The 13773-nt window shown below is 56.1% G+C and overlaps 1 protein-coding gene across 1 annotated transcript in view; it reads right to left on the bottom strand.

The window, feature by feature from the left end:
• Positions 1-1158: 1158 nt before the first annotated feature.
• Positions 1159-13773, bottom strand: part of LAMC3 (laminin subunit gamma 3) — a 66387-nt gene continuing 53772 nt past the window's right edge. Inside the window, exons 22-28 of the mRNA XM_066255938.1 lie at positions 13249-13396; positions 11971-12120; positions 9788-9890; positions 5489-5688; positions 4481-4627; positions 4287-4386; positions 1159-2740 (exon numbers count right to left, since the gene is read on the bottom strand). Coding sequence (XP_066112035.1) covers positions 2490-2740; positions 4287-4386; positions 4481-4627; positions 5489-5688; positions 9788-9890; positions 11971-12120; positions 13249-13396 — 1099 coding nt within the window. The 3' untranslated portion in view covers positions 1159-2489. The remainder of the gene's footprint in view (positions 2741-4286; positions 4387-4480; positions 4628-5488; positions 5689-9787; positions 9891-11970; positions 12121-13248; positions 13397-13773) is intronic.

The following is a 13773-nucleotide window of genomic DNA, read 5'->3' on the forward strand; positions in this document are numbered from 1 at the left end:
CCGTGCATCCTGCCTGGGTCGGTTTTCAGGTTCTCCGTGGAGGAGCACACCTCTTCCCTGAACACCCTCCCCCAGCAAGTTTGTGGGGGGGGAGCACAGCCCAGCTCCCACAACACAGCCTTGGACACAGAGACCCTTGTTATTCTGAACAGGAGTGGGGCGTGGGGGGACCTAGCCTGAGCTGGGTCAACCTTTCCTGGGAAGGTGGAATCAGGACAGTTTCCAGCTTGTTTCTGCCAAGGATTTGACCTGATGACTTGTCGACCCGGTGCCGTGGTGGTGGGAGCAGTGGGAGCCTCTTCTCTCATCCAGTGCGGGAAACACCAGAAAGCTGCTCTGCAGAGAGGCAGGCCCGGAGCGAACGCGGCCAGAGCAGAGGCAGAGCCCGAGAGGGAAGCTCCCTGACCGGCAGCCGGGGAGACCGCTCTGGCTCCAGCCCGGGCTCTCTCAGAGGCTTGGCGGCCCTTCCCACCCCGGGATTCCAGGAGACCCTCCCATGTCGTCTGAATGGGAACTCCCCTTTTCTGCTTAAACCAACTTCGTTCAGGCCTAACTGGCCAAGAGCCCCGAGGGCGGCACAAACTGCCCCTGCAAACTGTTTGCAGGATGACCCGTACGGACCACGTCCGCCCGCACCTTATAAACCCTGGGCTGTTGCCGACTCCCCTGCTTGGAAGGTTCCCCTCCATCTCCCTACTCCTTGGGACCTGACCCAAAGCCCTCCCCCTCCTCACTAGAACCCCTGCCTGAGCCTTTCAGTGCTGTGGGACACTTGGTTTTGAGTTCATTTCCTGCCTCAGTGTCTTCAGACTGAAGCAGAGGTCAGCTGAGGATGTCTCTGTACCCCACCCCTCAAACTGTCCAGCCCCTCAACTTTGCCCAACAAGCCCCCTGGAACAGAGGAGAGAGGGCAGGTGCCTATGGTCACAGGACCGCAGCAACACCGCCCCCTCCCCGAAGTGGGAAGATCCTGGCCAAGCCAGTGGGCTCAGCTTCTGCCACTCCTGCTACTGTGTGGGCCAAGATGGACCAATGCATGTTCTTCCTCCCATTCCCTGGGCACTGGGCGTGTCCCACTCAGGGTGTGCCGCCTGTGTGCCCACAGCCAGGGCCCCTGCTGCCAGCTAGCCTGAGAGGACCGAAGGCACACGACCCAGCTAGTAAAGAGGTCCTTTATTTCCATTCAACAGAATCGGGCTGCTGCCCATCTGCCTTGCAGGGGGCAGGAGGAGCTGTGGGCGGGGCCTGGGCCCCCTGTAGCACCCGCTGACCTGCTGCCAAGGCCCTGCCATCTGTTGGAGAGGGCCGAGAAAGGGGAGGAGTGCCAGGAGGAAATGCCAGGGAGCCCTGGGCAGAGGCCAGCGGGGAGCCTGTCCACAGTGGGACTCCCCAGCAGGGCAGACTCGAAGGCAGTCAGGCCTCCACAGCCAGCAGGGGCCTCCCTCAGAGCAGGTCAGGGCCCCAGAGCCACCGGGCCAGTCTGGGAAGTGTCCATCAGTCACGGGCCATGTGGGCTCAGTGGGGTCACAAAGGGGAGCTCCCTGCTCCATGAGCCTGCTGACCCAGGCCCTTGAGGCCCAGACCACAGGCTGACAGGGGCACAGGATCCTGAGAGTGAAGTATTCCATGAAGCCAATGACCCCCCTGCAGGGGTGGGGGTGGGAGGTGGGGTGGGACCCCCCAATGATCCCCCTGCTGGGGTGGGGGGTGGGGTGGGACCCCCCAATGATCTCCCTGCCTGGGTGCCCCCCCCGCTGGCTCAGCAGGGTGCTTCATGGCCCCGGGTGTCCTGGAACTCAGGTTCTACTGCTGAGAACCCCTTAGGGTCTGGTGTTTCTTGGCTCGCCTGTGCCTTGGTTGTGCAGAGCTAGTGTGTGTGTGTGTGTGTGTGTGTGTGCGTGTGTAGGGGTGACAGGGGCTGGGGGCTGCAGTAGGACAGAGCTTGGCTTGCCTGTGCCTTGCTTGTGCAGAGCTAGTGTGTGTGTGTGCGTGTGTAGGGGTGACAGGGGCTGGGGGCTGCAGTAGGACAGAGGGCAGCTCTGGGGCTGGGGCTCTGGCTCTTGCTGAACCCACGCTGGATCTCTGCGGACACCCCCTCAGCCTCCCAGGTCCCAACCGTGTCCGGGCCCATGCTTTTAGGAGCGAGTGACGAGAGTGAGCACGTCAGTGCCACACAGCGTGTTAACGTAACAATCCCAGCACCCACAGGGGGGCAGCACACAGTGGCCCTCAAGAAGGAGGTGTGGATTACTGTGATGCATGCATGTGCACAGATGGGCTTGTGCATGTACATACGTGTTACTGACACTGCGGTGTGCATGGGGGGGAGTGTACACACCTGGGGGGAACCGAATGCACACACTGACTCCTGCTGGATGCAGGGGATATGGGCACAGACTCGGAGGGAATGTGTGTTCATGCGGGCGGGTTCGTAGTCGTGGGCTCTGGGCACACCTGCAGGTGTGATGCATGCCCTGGGCCGGGGGCACTCACTGCCAGCTGGCACAGCTCTCGGGCAGATTCTGCAGAATGGCCTCCAAGTTCTGCTTGTCGGCCCGGACCTCGGCGAGGTCGCTCTCAAAGCTCTGGATCTGCAACTCCTGCTGCTCAGACTCCTGCTCCAACAGCCTCAGTCTCCCCTGCAGGGACCCAGGCGGGCCTAGCCGCAGTCTCAGGTGCTCCAGAGCCTGCTGCGTCTCGTTCAGAGCCCGGGCTGGGGCTCGATGGGTGTCCAGCGACCCTGCAGAGGGGCAGAGAGCTTCAGTGTGGGCCAGCTCCCTGAAGTCCTTGGGACCCTGTTCAGCCCCCACCCTAGAGGCCCTTCCAGTCTGAACCTTCCAGGAGACTGACTGCCCACAGTCCACCGGGAAAGCGAGGGGCAAGAGGGCAGTGTGGTGAAGGCCTGGTCTGGGGACCTCACCGAGCTCATGCGCGGACTCTGGAGCTTGTCTCCTGACACATGGCACTGTGCAACTGCTAATTTTTGTTGTTGGTATTACTACTGTTGTTTAAAAAGAAGTCCTTGCCTGACCAGGTGGTGGCGCAGTGGATAGAGCATCGGACTGGGATGCAGAGGACCCAGGTTCGAAACCCCAAGGTCACCAGCTTGAGCGCGGGCTCATCTGGCTCAAGCACAGGCTCATCCAGCTTGAGTGTGGGGTCACCAGCTTGAGTGTGGGATCATAGACATGACCCCATAGTCACTGGCCTGAGCCCAAAGGTCGCTGGTTTGAGCCCGGGGTTGATGGCTTGAGCAAGGGGTCACTCGCTCTGCTGCAGCCCCCTGGTCAAGGCACATGTGAGAAAGCAGTCAATGAACAAATAAGGAGACTAAGGAACCACAACGAAGAATTGATGCTTCTCATCTCTCTCCCTTCCTGTATGTCTGTCCCTATCTGTCCCTCTGTCTCTCTCTGTCTCTTTCACAAAAAAAAAAAAATAATAAAATTGAAAAGAAGTCCTGGGGCAAACCCAGAGCTGGTCTCATCTATAAAGCAGCGTTATGTGGGAGGCCCATGATGCCCCTGGCCCCCACAGGCCCCGCCCACTCGCCAAGGGCCCACATTTACGGAGACCGCCTGTGCTGGGTGGGGGAGAACACGCGCTGGAGAAGGGTCTCTGGCTCTAGAATGAGGTCCTGGGAAGCACATGGGACAGAAAGGGCTGCAGACCTGGGAAGCAGGCCCCAGGGCTCCCCACAGTCTCAAAGTTCCCGGGCAGTGAATGAAGGCCTCCTTGAAAGAACTGAACCAGGGGCAGGGAGAGGCAGAGGGCCCGAACTCTGATGCCCGGGCAGTGCCTGCTCCCAGGAAATACCCAGAGTGGCCCCACTATCCTCCAGCAAGTCCAAACAGCCTGGCCTCTGAGGAAATTCAGAATTGGGTTAGAGCCTCCATTCTACCTGCCTACCTGGGGGTCCCCACAGGCAGGGACAGGGACAGGGTCCAGGCAGTGTTGTTCACTCCTGTGTCCCCAGATCAAGCACTGTGCCAGCATGCATGAATGAATGAAGGGTGGATGGATGAATGAATGGATGAATGTATGTATGTATGTATGGATGGATGAACGAATGGATGGAAAGATGAATGGATGGATGGATGGATGGATGGATGAATGAATGGAAAGATGAATGGATGGATGGATGGATGAATGGATGGATGGATGGATGGATGAATGAATGACAGGGATAACAGCCAGAGAGGTCTATTCCTGTAGAGTTCACAGGAAGACCCTGGAGGGGCCCCAGGAACCCAGAGGGTCAGGGCCCAGCCGCGGACCCTCCTTACCCAGCTTGGCAAGCAGCTCTGACAAGGCCTTGACGTCCTTCTCCAGGGAGGTGCGCGATTCCTGGATCCGCTGTTCCATCTCGCTCAGCCCAGCACCCGCCTTTGGGAGAGGGGAGGAAGGAGGAGGAGCTTGAGCGGCTCCCCACTGGCTCTGGGGCCACGAGGACACGGGGCAAAGGCTGTGGCACACAGACCTGCTCAGCCTCCTCCAGCGCCTGTCTCCGCGCTCCTGAGGCCAGCGCCTGCCGGGAGGCCTGCCGGAGCATCGCCCGCGTCTGGCTGGAGAGCCGGCTGGCGTGGCGGCGTTCCTGCTGTCCCTCCTTCAGCAGAGTCCTGGCGAGCTGTGGGTGGGTGGCAGTGCAGCAAGCAGAGGGTGAACAGAGTACATCCTCTTAGGTAAAGACCACGATGGTGACGACAGGTGCGTCAGCGAGAGATGGTGAGACACACACCCATTAGAATGGGACCCGATTAAAGAACAGCCTGGGGCTTAGGGAATAAGGCCAGACAGGACTGTGTGTGAGTCCTGGTTATGTGATTTACGTTACTGAACCAGCCAAGCCCCACGTTCCTCCCCTGTCCCATGGGGACAGCAATGACACCTATTTCTTTTTTTTTTTTTCATTTTTCTGAAGCTGGAAACGGGGAGAGACAGTCAGACAGACTCCCGCATGCGCCCGACCGGGATCCACCCGGCACGCCCACCATGGGGCGACGCTCTGCCCACCAGGGGGCGATGCTCTGCCCATCCTGGGCGTCGCCATGTTGCGACCAGAGCCACTCTAGCGCCTGAGGCAGAGGCCACAGAGCCATCCCCAGCGCCCGGGCCATCTTTGCTCCAATGGAGCCTTGGCTGCGGGAGGGGAAGAGAGAGACAGAGAGGAAAGCGCGGTGGAGGGGTGGAGAAGCAAATGGACGCCTCTCCTGTGTGCCCTGGCCGGGAATCGAACCCGGGTCCTCCGCACACTAGGCCGACGCTCTACCGCTGAGCCAACCGGCCAGGGCCCAATGACACCTATTTCTTGAGGAATCCACAGGGTCCGCCACGTGACGTTCCAGAGCTCAGAGCCTGGAACCCACCGAGCCCTTGGTAAGCACGGAACAGTCAGCGCTGCATGTAGGGAAGGGGCGGATCTGCAGGGGCAGCTCTGGTATGATAGTCCTCCCACGGATACCACTGTCACCACAGGTGTGTCCCTGACCTTGGCGCTGCTCTTGGCCAACAGCTCGGCTTCCTTGCCCTTTTTCTTCGCACTGGAGGAGACAGATGCCGCGTTTCCCAGCATCCTCTCTGCGAGCTTGGTCTTCTTCCTCGCATCCACAAGGGGCCCGCCTCGGACGAGGCCGGCCTTCCTCCTCAGCACAGCCTGGTCCTGGGGCCGAGGGAACTGCGGCTTCATTCCTGCAAACCCGGCCGAGGCGGTCAGAGCTTGAGAGCCTTCCCGATGCTTGACCAGCTCCAGCCCCTCAGACAACACACGTGGAGGTCGAGATACATGATCTGAGTATAAACTACTCAGGCTTATGGGAGTGGAGGGGGGCAGACAAACAAGTGAGACATCCTGCCCAGTGGACTAAAGGTTCATATTCTATCATCATCCGTACTAAAGTCACAAGCTGCACGGTGATCAATGCCTGGGTCGCCCTTAGGGATGGGGAACTACAGCACACCACCCAGCAAAATCTGTTGTGCTCTTTGTTTTTCTCTACTACCTGTTTCTAAACAGGCTTCGAGGCCCCTTAGAGTGATAAGTCAATCAAGAGTTGATCTCTCTCTCTCTTTTTTCTTATTTTCTTTTTTATTTTTTTACAGAGAGAGGGATAGATAGGGACAGACAGACAGGAACGGAGAGAGATGAGAAGCATCAATCATCAGTTTTTCATTGCAACACCTTAGTTGTTCATTGATTGCTTTCTCATATGTGCCTTGACTGCGGGCCTTCAGCAGACCAAGTAACCCCTTGCTCGAGCCAGCAACCTTGGGTCCAGGCTGGTGAACTTTGCTTAAACCAGATGAGCCTGCGCTCAAGCTGGCGACCTCGGGGTCTCGAACCTGGGTCCTCCTCATCCCAGTCTGACGCTCTATCCACTGCGCCACTGCCTCGTCAGGTGTCAATCAAGAGTTGAACCATTAAAATGAAAAACTGAGGGCCACCTGCATCTCTGGGTTGAGGGGGGGGGGCAAGGATGGGAAGTGGAAGAGTGAGAAGTGTGAGAAAATTAGGATAATAATATTGCCGGTAGTGAATGCTCTATTTACCTCTGAGCTTCCTAGCAGCCAAGACAAAAAGGGAAATACAATTCATTATGTTTTAGGATCTAACAAGAAGTTTCCTTCTGGCCTGACCTGTGGTGGCGCAGTGGATAAAGCATCGACCTGGAACGCTGAGGTCGCCGGTTTGAAACCCTGGGCTTGCCTGGTCAAGGCACATATGGGAGTTGATGCTTCCAGCTCCTCCCCGCTTCTCTCTCTCTCTCTCCTCTCTAAAAAATGAATAAATAAAAATTAAAAAAAAAAAGTTAAAAAAAAAAGAAAGAAGTTTCCTTCTGTAAAGAAAGAGACTTTTTCCCTCCCTTTCAGATAAGATTGTAAGGGAAATTCATCTCAAGGAGTACTGATTACAGTAGACAAAGTCAAGTTTTAAAAAGAATCAAGCCTTCTCATCTTTATGAGTACAACATGACATAACTGCTTTATGAAGGTAACCCAGAAATTAGATTTATTTTGCTTCTTCTACACAAAAGTGACGTTTCTTTTTTTTTTTTTTTTTTTGCATTTTTCTGAAGCTGGAAACAGGGAGAGACAGACAGACTCCCACATGCGCCTGACCGGGATCCACCCGGCACGCCCACCATGGGGCAAGGCTCTGCCCACCAGGGGGCAATGCTCTGCCCCTCCGGGGCATCGCCATGTTGTGAACAGAGTCACTCTAGCACCTGAGGCAGAGGCCACAGAGCCATCCCCAGTGCCCGGGCTATCTTTGCTCCAATGGAGCCTTGGCTGTGGGAGGGGAAGAGAGAGACAGAGAGGAAGGCGCGGCGGAGGGGTGGAGAAGCAAATGGGTGCTTCTCCTGTGTGCCCTGGCCGGGAATCGAACCCGGGTCCTCCACACGCTAGGCCGACGCTCTACCGCTGAGCCAACCGGCCAGGGTAAAAGTGACGTTTCTTAAAGCGTACTCCATGGAGTCCTAATTCTACATGGTGTCAGGAAATGTCAGGGAGAAATGTCAATTAAGTGTCAAGTGCACCAGGTTTCTTTTTCTTTAATCTTTAAAAATTGATTTTAGCAACAGAGAAGAAAGGGAGAAAGATTCAAGAATATCAATCTGTTCCTGTACGTGCCCTGACTGGGGATCGAACCAGCAACCTCTGCATTTCAAGAGGATGCTATAACCAACTGAGTTATCCAGCCAGGGCTTGCACCAGGTTTCTTTATTGTGGGATTTCTCAAGCCTTTAATATTCTTTTTTTGGCCTTGGCCAGTTGGCTCAGTGGATAGAGTGTCAGCCCGGCTTGTGGACATCCCAGGTTCAATCCCTGGTCAGGGCACACAGGAGAAGTGACATCTGCTTCTCCTCCTCTCTCATAGTCAGTGGCTCAACTGGTTTGAGCATCAGCCCTGGGTACTGAGGATAGCTCAGTTGGTCTGAGCATTGGCCTCAGGTGCTGAGAATAGCTCGGTTGATTCAAGCATCAGCCCCAGATGGGGGCTGTTGGGTGGATCCTGGTTGAGGTGCATGCGGGGAATCTATCTCCCCTTCTCTCATTTAAAAAAAATTTTTTTTAATGTGAGGATGGTAGAGAGGAAGGGAGGAGAGAGATGAGAAGCATCAATTCATACTTGCTTCATTTTAGTTGTACATTGATTGCTCTCTCCTACGTGCCTTAACCAGGGGGCTCAAGGTAAGCCCCTGGCCCCTTGCTTAAGCCAGTGACCTTGGGCTCAAGCCAGCAAACTTGGACTTCAAGCCAGCGACCTTGGGATCATGTTGATGATCCTGTGCTTAAGCCAGCAACCCCATGCTCAAACTGGTAAGCCGGCGCTCAAGCTGGCAACCTCAGTGTTTCAAGCTGGGAAACTCAGCATTCCGGGTCGATGCTCTATCCACTGTGCCCCCACCAGTCAGGCAGGGCCTTTAGGATTCCAAGGTGTGCCCTGTAAGGCCTCAGAGGGTGCTACAGTATAAGGCATCTCCTAACTTACTTGAACACAAACCCCCTCTCGGATGAGCACACTGTAGGCCGGGGGCCCTGAAGCACACCCTGGGGGGGAAGCCTCCTCCACAGTTCACTCGGCAAAGTTTCCTTTCATCCTCAATGCCACCCCAGCACAGGCCAACCGGTGGTACGAGAGGGTGTCTCCGAAAAGGGGCGGGAATGGGGAACAGAACCTGCGGTTAGAGGCCTGAGGGGCGTCCTTGTGTGGACTACAGTGCCACGCCAGGGAGGCAGACTTCCGTTTAATACCTGCAAGAATGTTCTTATTCTCAGAACCACCCAACAGTGAGAAGGTGATACCTTGTGAGGTAGTGAGCACACCGTCATAGGAGGCAAGCAAGCTAAGGGTAGATGAGTCCCCTGTCTGGTAGGGGGTTGCAGCACATGATTTCAAGACCCCTTATGATTCTAATGTTCTAAAACCCTAATATTCAATCATTGTATGTCACTGAGTTTACATTTTCCTAAACATGAATCAGAGACAAGCCCACACCACCACGCCTTTCCCACTGGAAGCCTCCTAAGCAAGGGGTCCCCAGGACTTCCAAGTGCAGAGAAACCTAGAGACTAGGGGGCAAAGCCCAGTTCACCCGCTGCCCAGGGGGTCTGGGCCCTCTGCTGGAGCTGCATCGGGTGCTCAGGGTGGGTTCCCGCCTCATCTGGCTCACTGGAACAGAGCTACAAACAAAGGGGGGGGGCTTCTCTCGAGCTAAGAGGACATCACAGGAGCCCATCCTGCAGGGGGACACGGAGAGGAAGAACTGTAACACTGGCTGGTTTCTACTCAGCTGAGCTCTGATCCAGGGGTAGCCCCCACTTCCTTTCCTCGGTCTGTCCATCTGTAAAATGGAAACACTTAGCCTCATTTTCCCTAAAGCTCCAAAAAGAGGCCTGGTCGGGCATCGGCCCATCTTCCCCTTCCAAAGAGAAACTCTGTGTCCCTACCTCTAGCCCCAACTCAACACTGGACCTTGGCAGTCATATCTGTACCAGGTAACGGGAGCCCTGGCCAGAGCGGACCAGACCAGGACTGGAGCGCCGATGGCATCGACTTCTCTTCCCGCATGGGGTCTGGGGATGGATGGCCACGTGGGCAAGGACCTAGTGAGCCGCATGTGCGACGGGGAGAGACAAGCCGTCACGGGACAGGTCCTGAGGGAGAGAGTTGTCTGCTTGGCTTATACCCACGTGTTGGACCCGTCCCCTGCAGCCAAGCCTGTTCCGGTGGCTGCCATGGGCCTTTGTGCATCGATGAGCCTAGAGCTCAGTGAGGCACGCGTACCTTCCAGGTCGGCCAGCAGAGTTCTGGCTCCCGTGACGGTCACCGTGGCGGCCTGGACGGACGAGGAAGCCCGGGTCAGGGCGGCTCTGGCCTCATGCTGCAGCTGGAGAGAGAAGGGAGGGGCTGGGCAGGCAGCCTGCGGGTGCACTGCCTGGAGCCAGGCCAGGTGGGCACCGAACCCACATGTGATATGTCCTAAAACATCACCCAAACTCTGCCAATTCATTATGCTGTTTAGCAGGAACTCCTGGGCTTTCTTATACAAATGTTAATGCCTGAGTATCTCCCCCAAGAAGTTATCTGCCCCAGAATAGCTTAAAGTTGGAAATAAGACCACTACAGGCAGGAAGGACAACTGAAGGTTACTTTTCGGAACGCCGCTGTATCTCAAACAGCAAATCTGTTTCTTGGTCAACTTCCATAGACAGTTTCTTCCCCAGGGCCCCAAAACAGGACCAGATGAGGAACATGGGTTGGATGGACGAATGGACTCGCAGAATGTATTGTAGTTCATCCATGCAATGGGATATTATTTAGCCATGAAAAGGAATGCATTGCTGATGCATGCTACAATGTAGAGGAACCTCAAAATCATGGTAAGTGAAAGAAGGGAGAGTAAGGAGTGACAGCTTCAGAGGCACGGGGCTTCCTTTTGGGGCGATGCATGTTTTGGAACTAGTTAGAGGTGGTGGTTGTATTACACTGTGACTGTGCTAAACGCCACTGCATTGCACACTTAAAAATGGTTCATTTGCCTGACCAGGCGGTGGCGCAGTGGCTAGAGCGTCGGACTGGGATGCAGAAGACCCAGGTTCGAGACCCCGAGGTCGCCAACTTGAGTGTAGGCTTATCTGGTTTGAGCAAGGCTCACCAGCTTGGACCCAAGGCCGCTGGCTCAAGCAAGGGGTTACTCGGTCTGCTGTGGCCCTGCAGTCAGGCACATATGAGAAATCAATCAATGAACAACTAAAGTGCCGCAACAACGAATTGATGCTTCTCATCTCTCTCCTTTCCTGTCTGTCTGTCCCTATCTGTCTCTCTGACTCTCTCTGTCACTGTCACACACACACACAAAAAGAAGGAAAAAAAAAAAATGGTTCATTTTGTGTCACGTGAATTTCAGCTCAATAAAAGAAATAATAAATAAATAATATGGGTTTGAGGAATCACAAATGCTGCCCCAGAAGCCCTTGTGTCTCAGTCTGACTCTGAACGCTTAGCAGGGTGGGAGGGGCAGGAAGGGGGGGTGCTGTCTGGTGGGGGGGGCCCTCACGCTGGGCTCTGCCTCTGGCCCTGACTCCAGAGACCCAGGGAGGCCCCTCTCTCCTTGGCATTCCCACTCGCAGACAAGGGTAATGGGCCAAGTCAGCAGGTACCACCCTACAGGCCCCGACAGGGCAGAGGTGCCCCAGGATGTGCTGGGCACGGGGCCCAGGTCTTCAGATGCAGGCTCACTTCTCACAAACAGCCTTATCCCTTCTCTGATTTTCAAGGTAAATGAAGAAAGGCTACAGAGAAGCCGCTTCTGTGATAAGTACCCGGAGGGGAGTCAGGTGGAGGATTAGTTCGTTCATTGTATCCAGTCATGCTGACTTCCTTATTTTGACACGCGCCTGGTGGTTAGGTAGAAACTTGGACATAAGGGCGATTTGTGTGAAGGGTACAGGGGAAGTCTTTATACTCTTTGCAACCTTTCTTTAAAAGTCTAAAATTATTTCCAGATGAAACATTAAAAAAGAACTTGAAGAGGTCTTTATACTTGAATAGGTTGGACACCACTGGACTAGGCTAAATTCACCCCGTAACTCTATTTGGACTCCCTGCTCATGTAACACCATCTCTCCTTCTGGGCTGTAGACGCCACACCATGTGTGTGGGCTGGTGAGCTAATGACCGAAAAAATGAATGAGACCCATCCCAGTTGTAACTAATGCTGACTAAGGGTGGTAGGCGTGGCTCTGGGTGCTGCCGTCTGTCTGTCTGTCTATCCCGACCTCTGTCTGTCCATCCTGTCTCCTGCCCTAGCTGACTCTGAGGGTCTCTGGAGTTTCAGGAGGAGGTACTACAGGGATGAAAAGAACCTGCTGGAGTCTTTGCCTCTCCCTCCCCTATAACCCCGCCCCCAGATCACCCCAGGGCAGCCCGCCCACCTCCAGGTTCTGCCTCAAAGGACAAAAACCCACCTGTGTGAGGGGCTCTGTGTCGTGCAGCACAGTGTGGGCAGCCTCCTTGAGGGTCCGGGCAGCCGCGGTGACCACGCGCTCCCTGGATGTGACCGTCTCCTCCAGGGCCTGTGCCTTCAGGCGCAAGTCTCCAGCCCGGGGACTCTGAGGCTGCAGGGAGATGGGGGGCTCAGGCAGGGCCCGGCAGCAAGGGCCGTGGGGCAGATCCTCTCCGGGGTGAGACGTGTCAGGGGCGGGGACAGTGCGGTAGGGCCACGTGGGCACAGGGGAGCAGAGGGCCGAGGGCGAGGGGTGAGGCCTGTCTCTTGAGGCTCGGATTCCAGCCCCATCAATCTCTAGAAGTGCAGCCTCGAGCAAGCCAGCTGACCTCCCTGGCCTGCCCTTCCTCCCCCAGGTCCACGGTCACTTAGCTGAGACCTGGGGGATGCTAGACGCCCCGATTCAGACTCTCCGGGCTACAGAGAGCATCACTGTGCAGGGACTGCACGTGACCCCACAGCCTCAGCAGCACCTGGGGAACCAGCGCTCAGGCCAAATGCGTCACTGCCTGCTATCTGAACACGCGGAGGAGAAGCAGAGACCCCGGTTAGCAACCTGGGCCCGCTCAGTCCTGCTCACGTTTTGCCCCAAATGCATTTGGATAAACTTAGTAGGTGTTTTTTTTTTCTCCAAAGTTCACTTCCTGAGTTTTGGGTGGAGGCACTGGAGAGGTGAGGAGAACCTACCCTGGTCTACCCAGGGTCACCGAGAAGACACAATGGAGTTCATTTATCCAGAGGGGACGAGCGCAGGTCGGCAGGTGCAGAGGGGGGTGAGGCTGGCATGCACCGAGGACCACCCTGTGCATTACTGACCCATCTCCCCCTTGAATAGGTAGCCCTTGAATAACCCAAAGGTTGAGTTCCACCTGACAGACAGGTAACTGAGGCACAGGGAGGGAGAATCCGTGACCAAGGCCACGGCTGGAGCAGTGGAGCTGGGATGGATCCCAAGTCCGTCTAGTAGTCTAGTGCCGCGGCTAACGCCACTGTGCCAGAAAAGAGGTCCGCCCCAATATTATTATTGTAATCACCAACCCAGATCGCTGAGCGCTAACTCCGTGCCAGGCAGGCGCCCTGCCAAGCCCCGGAGGTGGATTATCTTGTTTTTTATCAACTGCTGGAGAGTTAAAAATAAGCCACGGCATCTGCCTCTCTGCCTGGGCCACACTGGTTTCCCAGCTGCCACATTCGCCCCCGTCCCCACCCCACGCAGAACGCCAGGGACGGCCAAGCTGACCAGTGCCGCAGGGGCAGCCCGTGAGGTCAGGTGCAGGGCTGCATCGGCGCCAACTTGCTGCACGGCGGCCAGCACCTCCTCTGCTTCCGGCAGCACCTCTGCCACAGCCATGCCCAGTGCCCTCTGGGCCGCCTGGACCTCCTGGTACCTGAGAGCAGAGAGTCAGGATGGCCCAAGGAACAGGGCGTAGGGCCTTCCTTCCCCATCAGCCCCTGGCCTCAGCTTCTGCAGGCCTTTCCCAGCCTCCCAGGCAGAGACCAGCAGCTGGCCTCAGACACTGGCCGCCACTCTGCAGATTTCAAATGAATGGAAAAGGCAGTGGAGGGGCCACATTCTCGCTTCTTCATTCATTCGATTCAAACACGCTCTTCTGAAGGGCTCGCACTTGCTTTCCACTTGAGAATCACACATTTTGCAAGTGTTTGGCTCCTCTGGGTGAATCTTGAAGAGGAAAACGCCTGGTGTTGGGGAAGGGATAGTGGCCCAGACTTGGCCTTGGCTCGGCTGTGCCCCTGGGTGATCGTG

The sequence above is a fragment of the Saccopteryx bilineata genome, chromosome 2, assembly GCF_036850765.1.
Source record: "Saccopteryx bilineata isolate mSacBil1 chromosome 2, mSacBil1_pri_phased_curated, whole genome shotgun sequence".
Taxonomy (NCBI): domain Eukaryota; kingdom Metazoa; phylum Chordata; class Mammalia; order Chiroptera; family Emballonuridae; genus Saccopteryx; species Saccopteryx bilineata.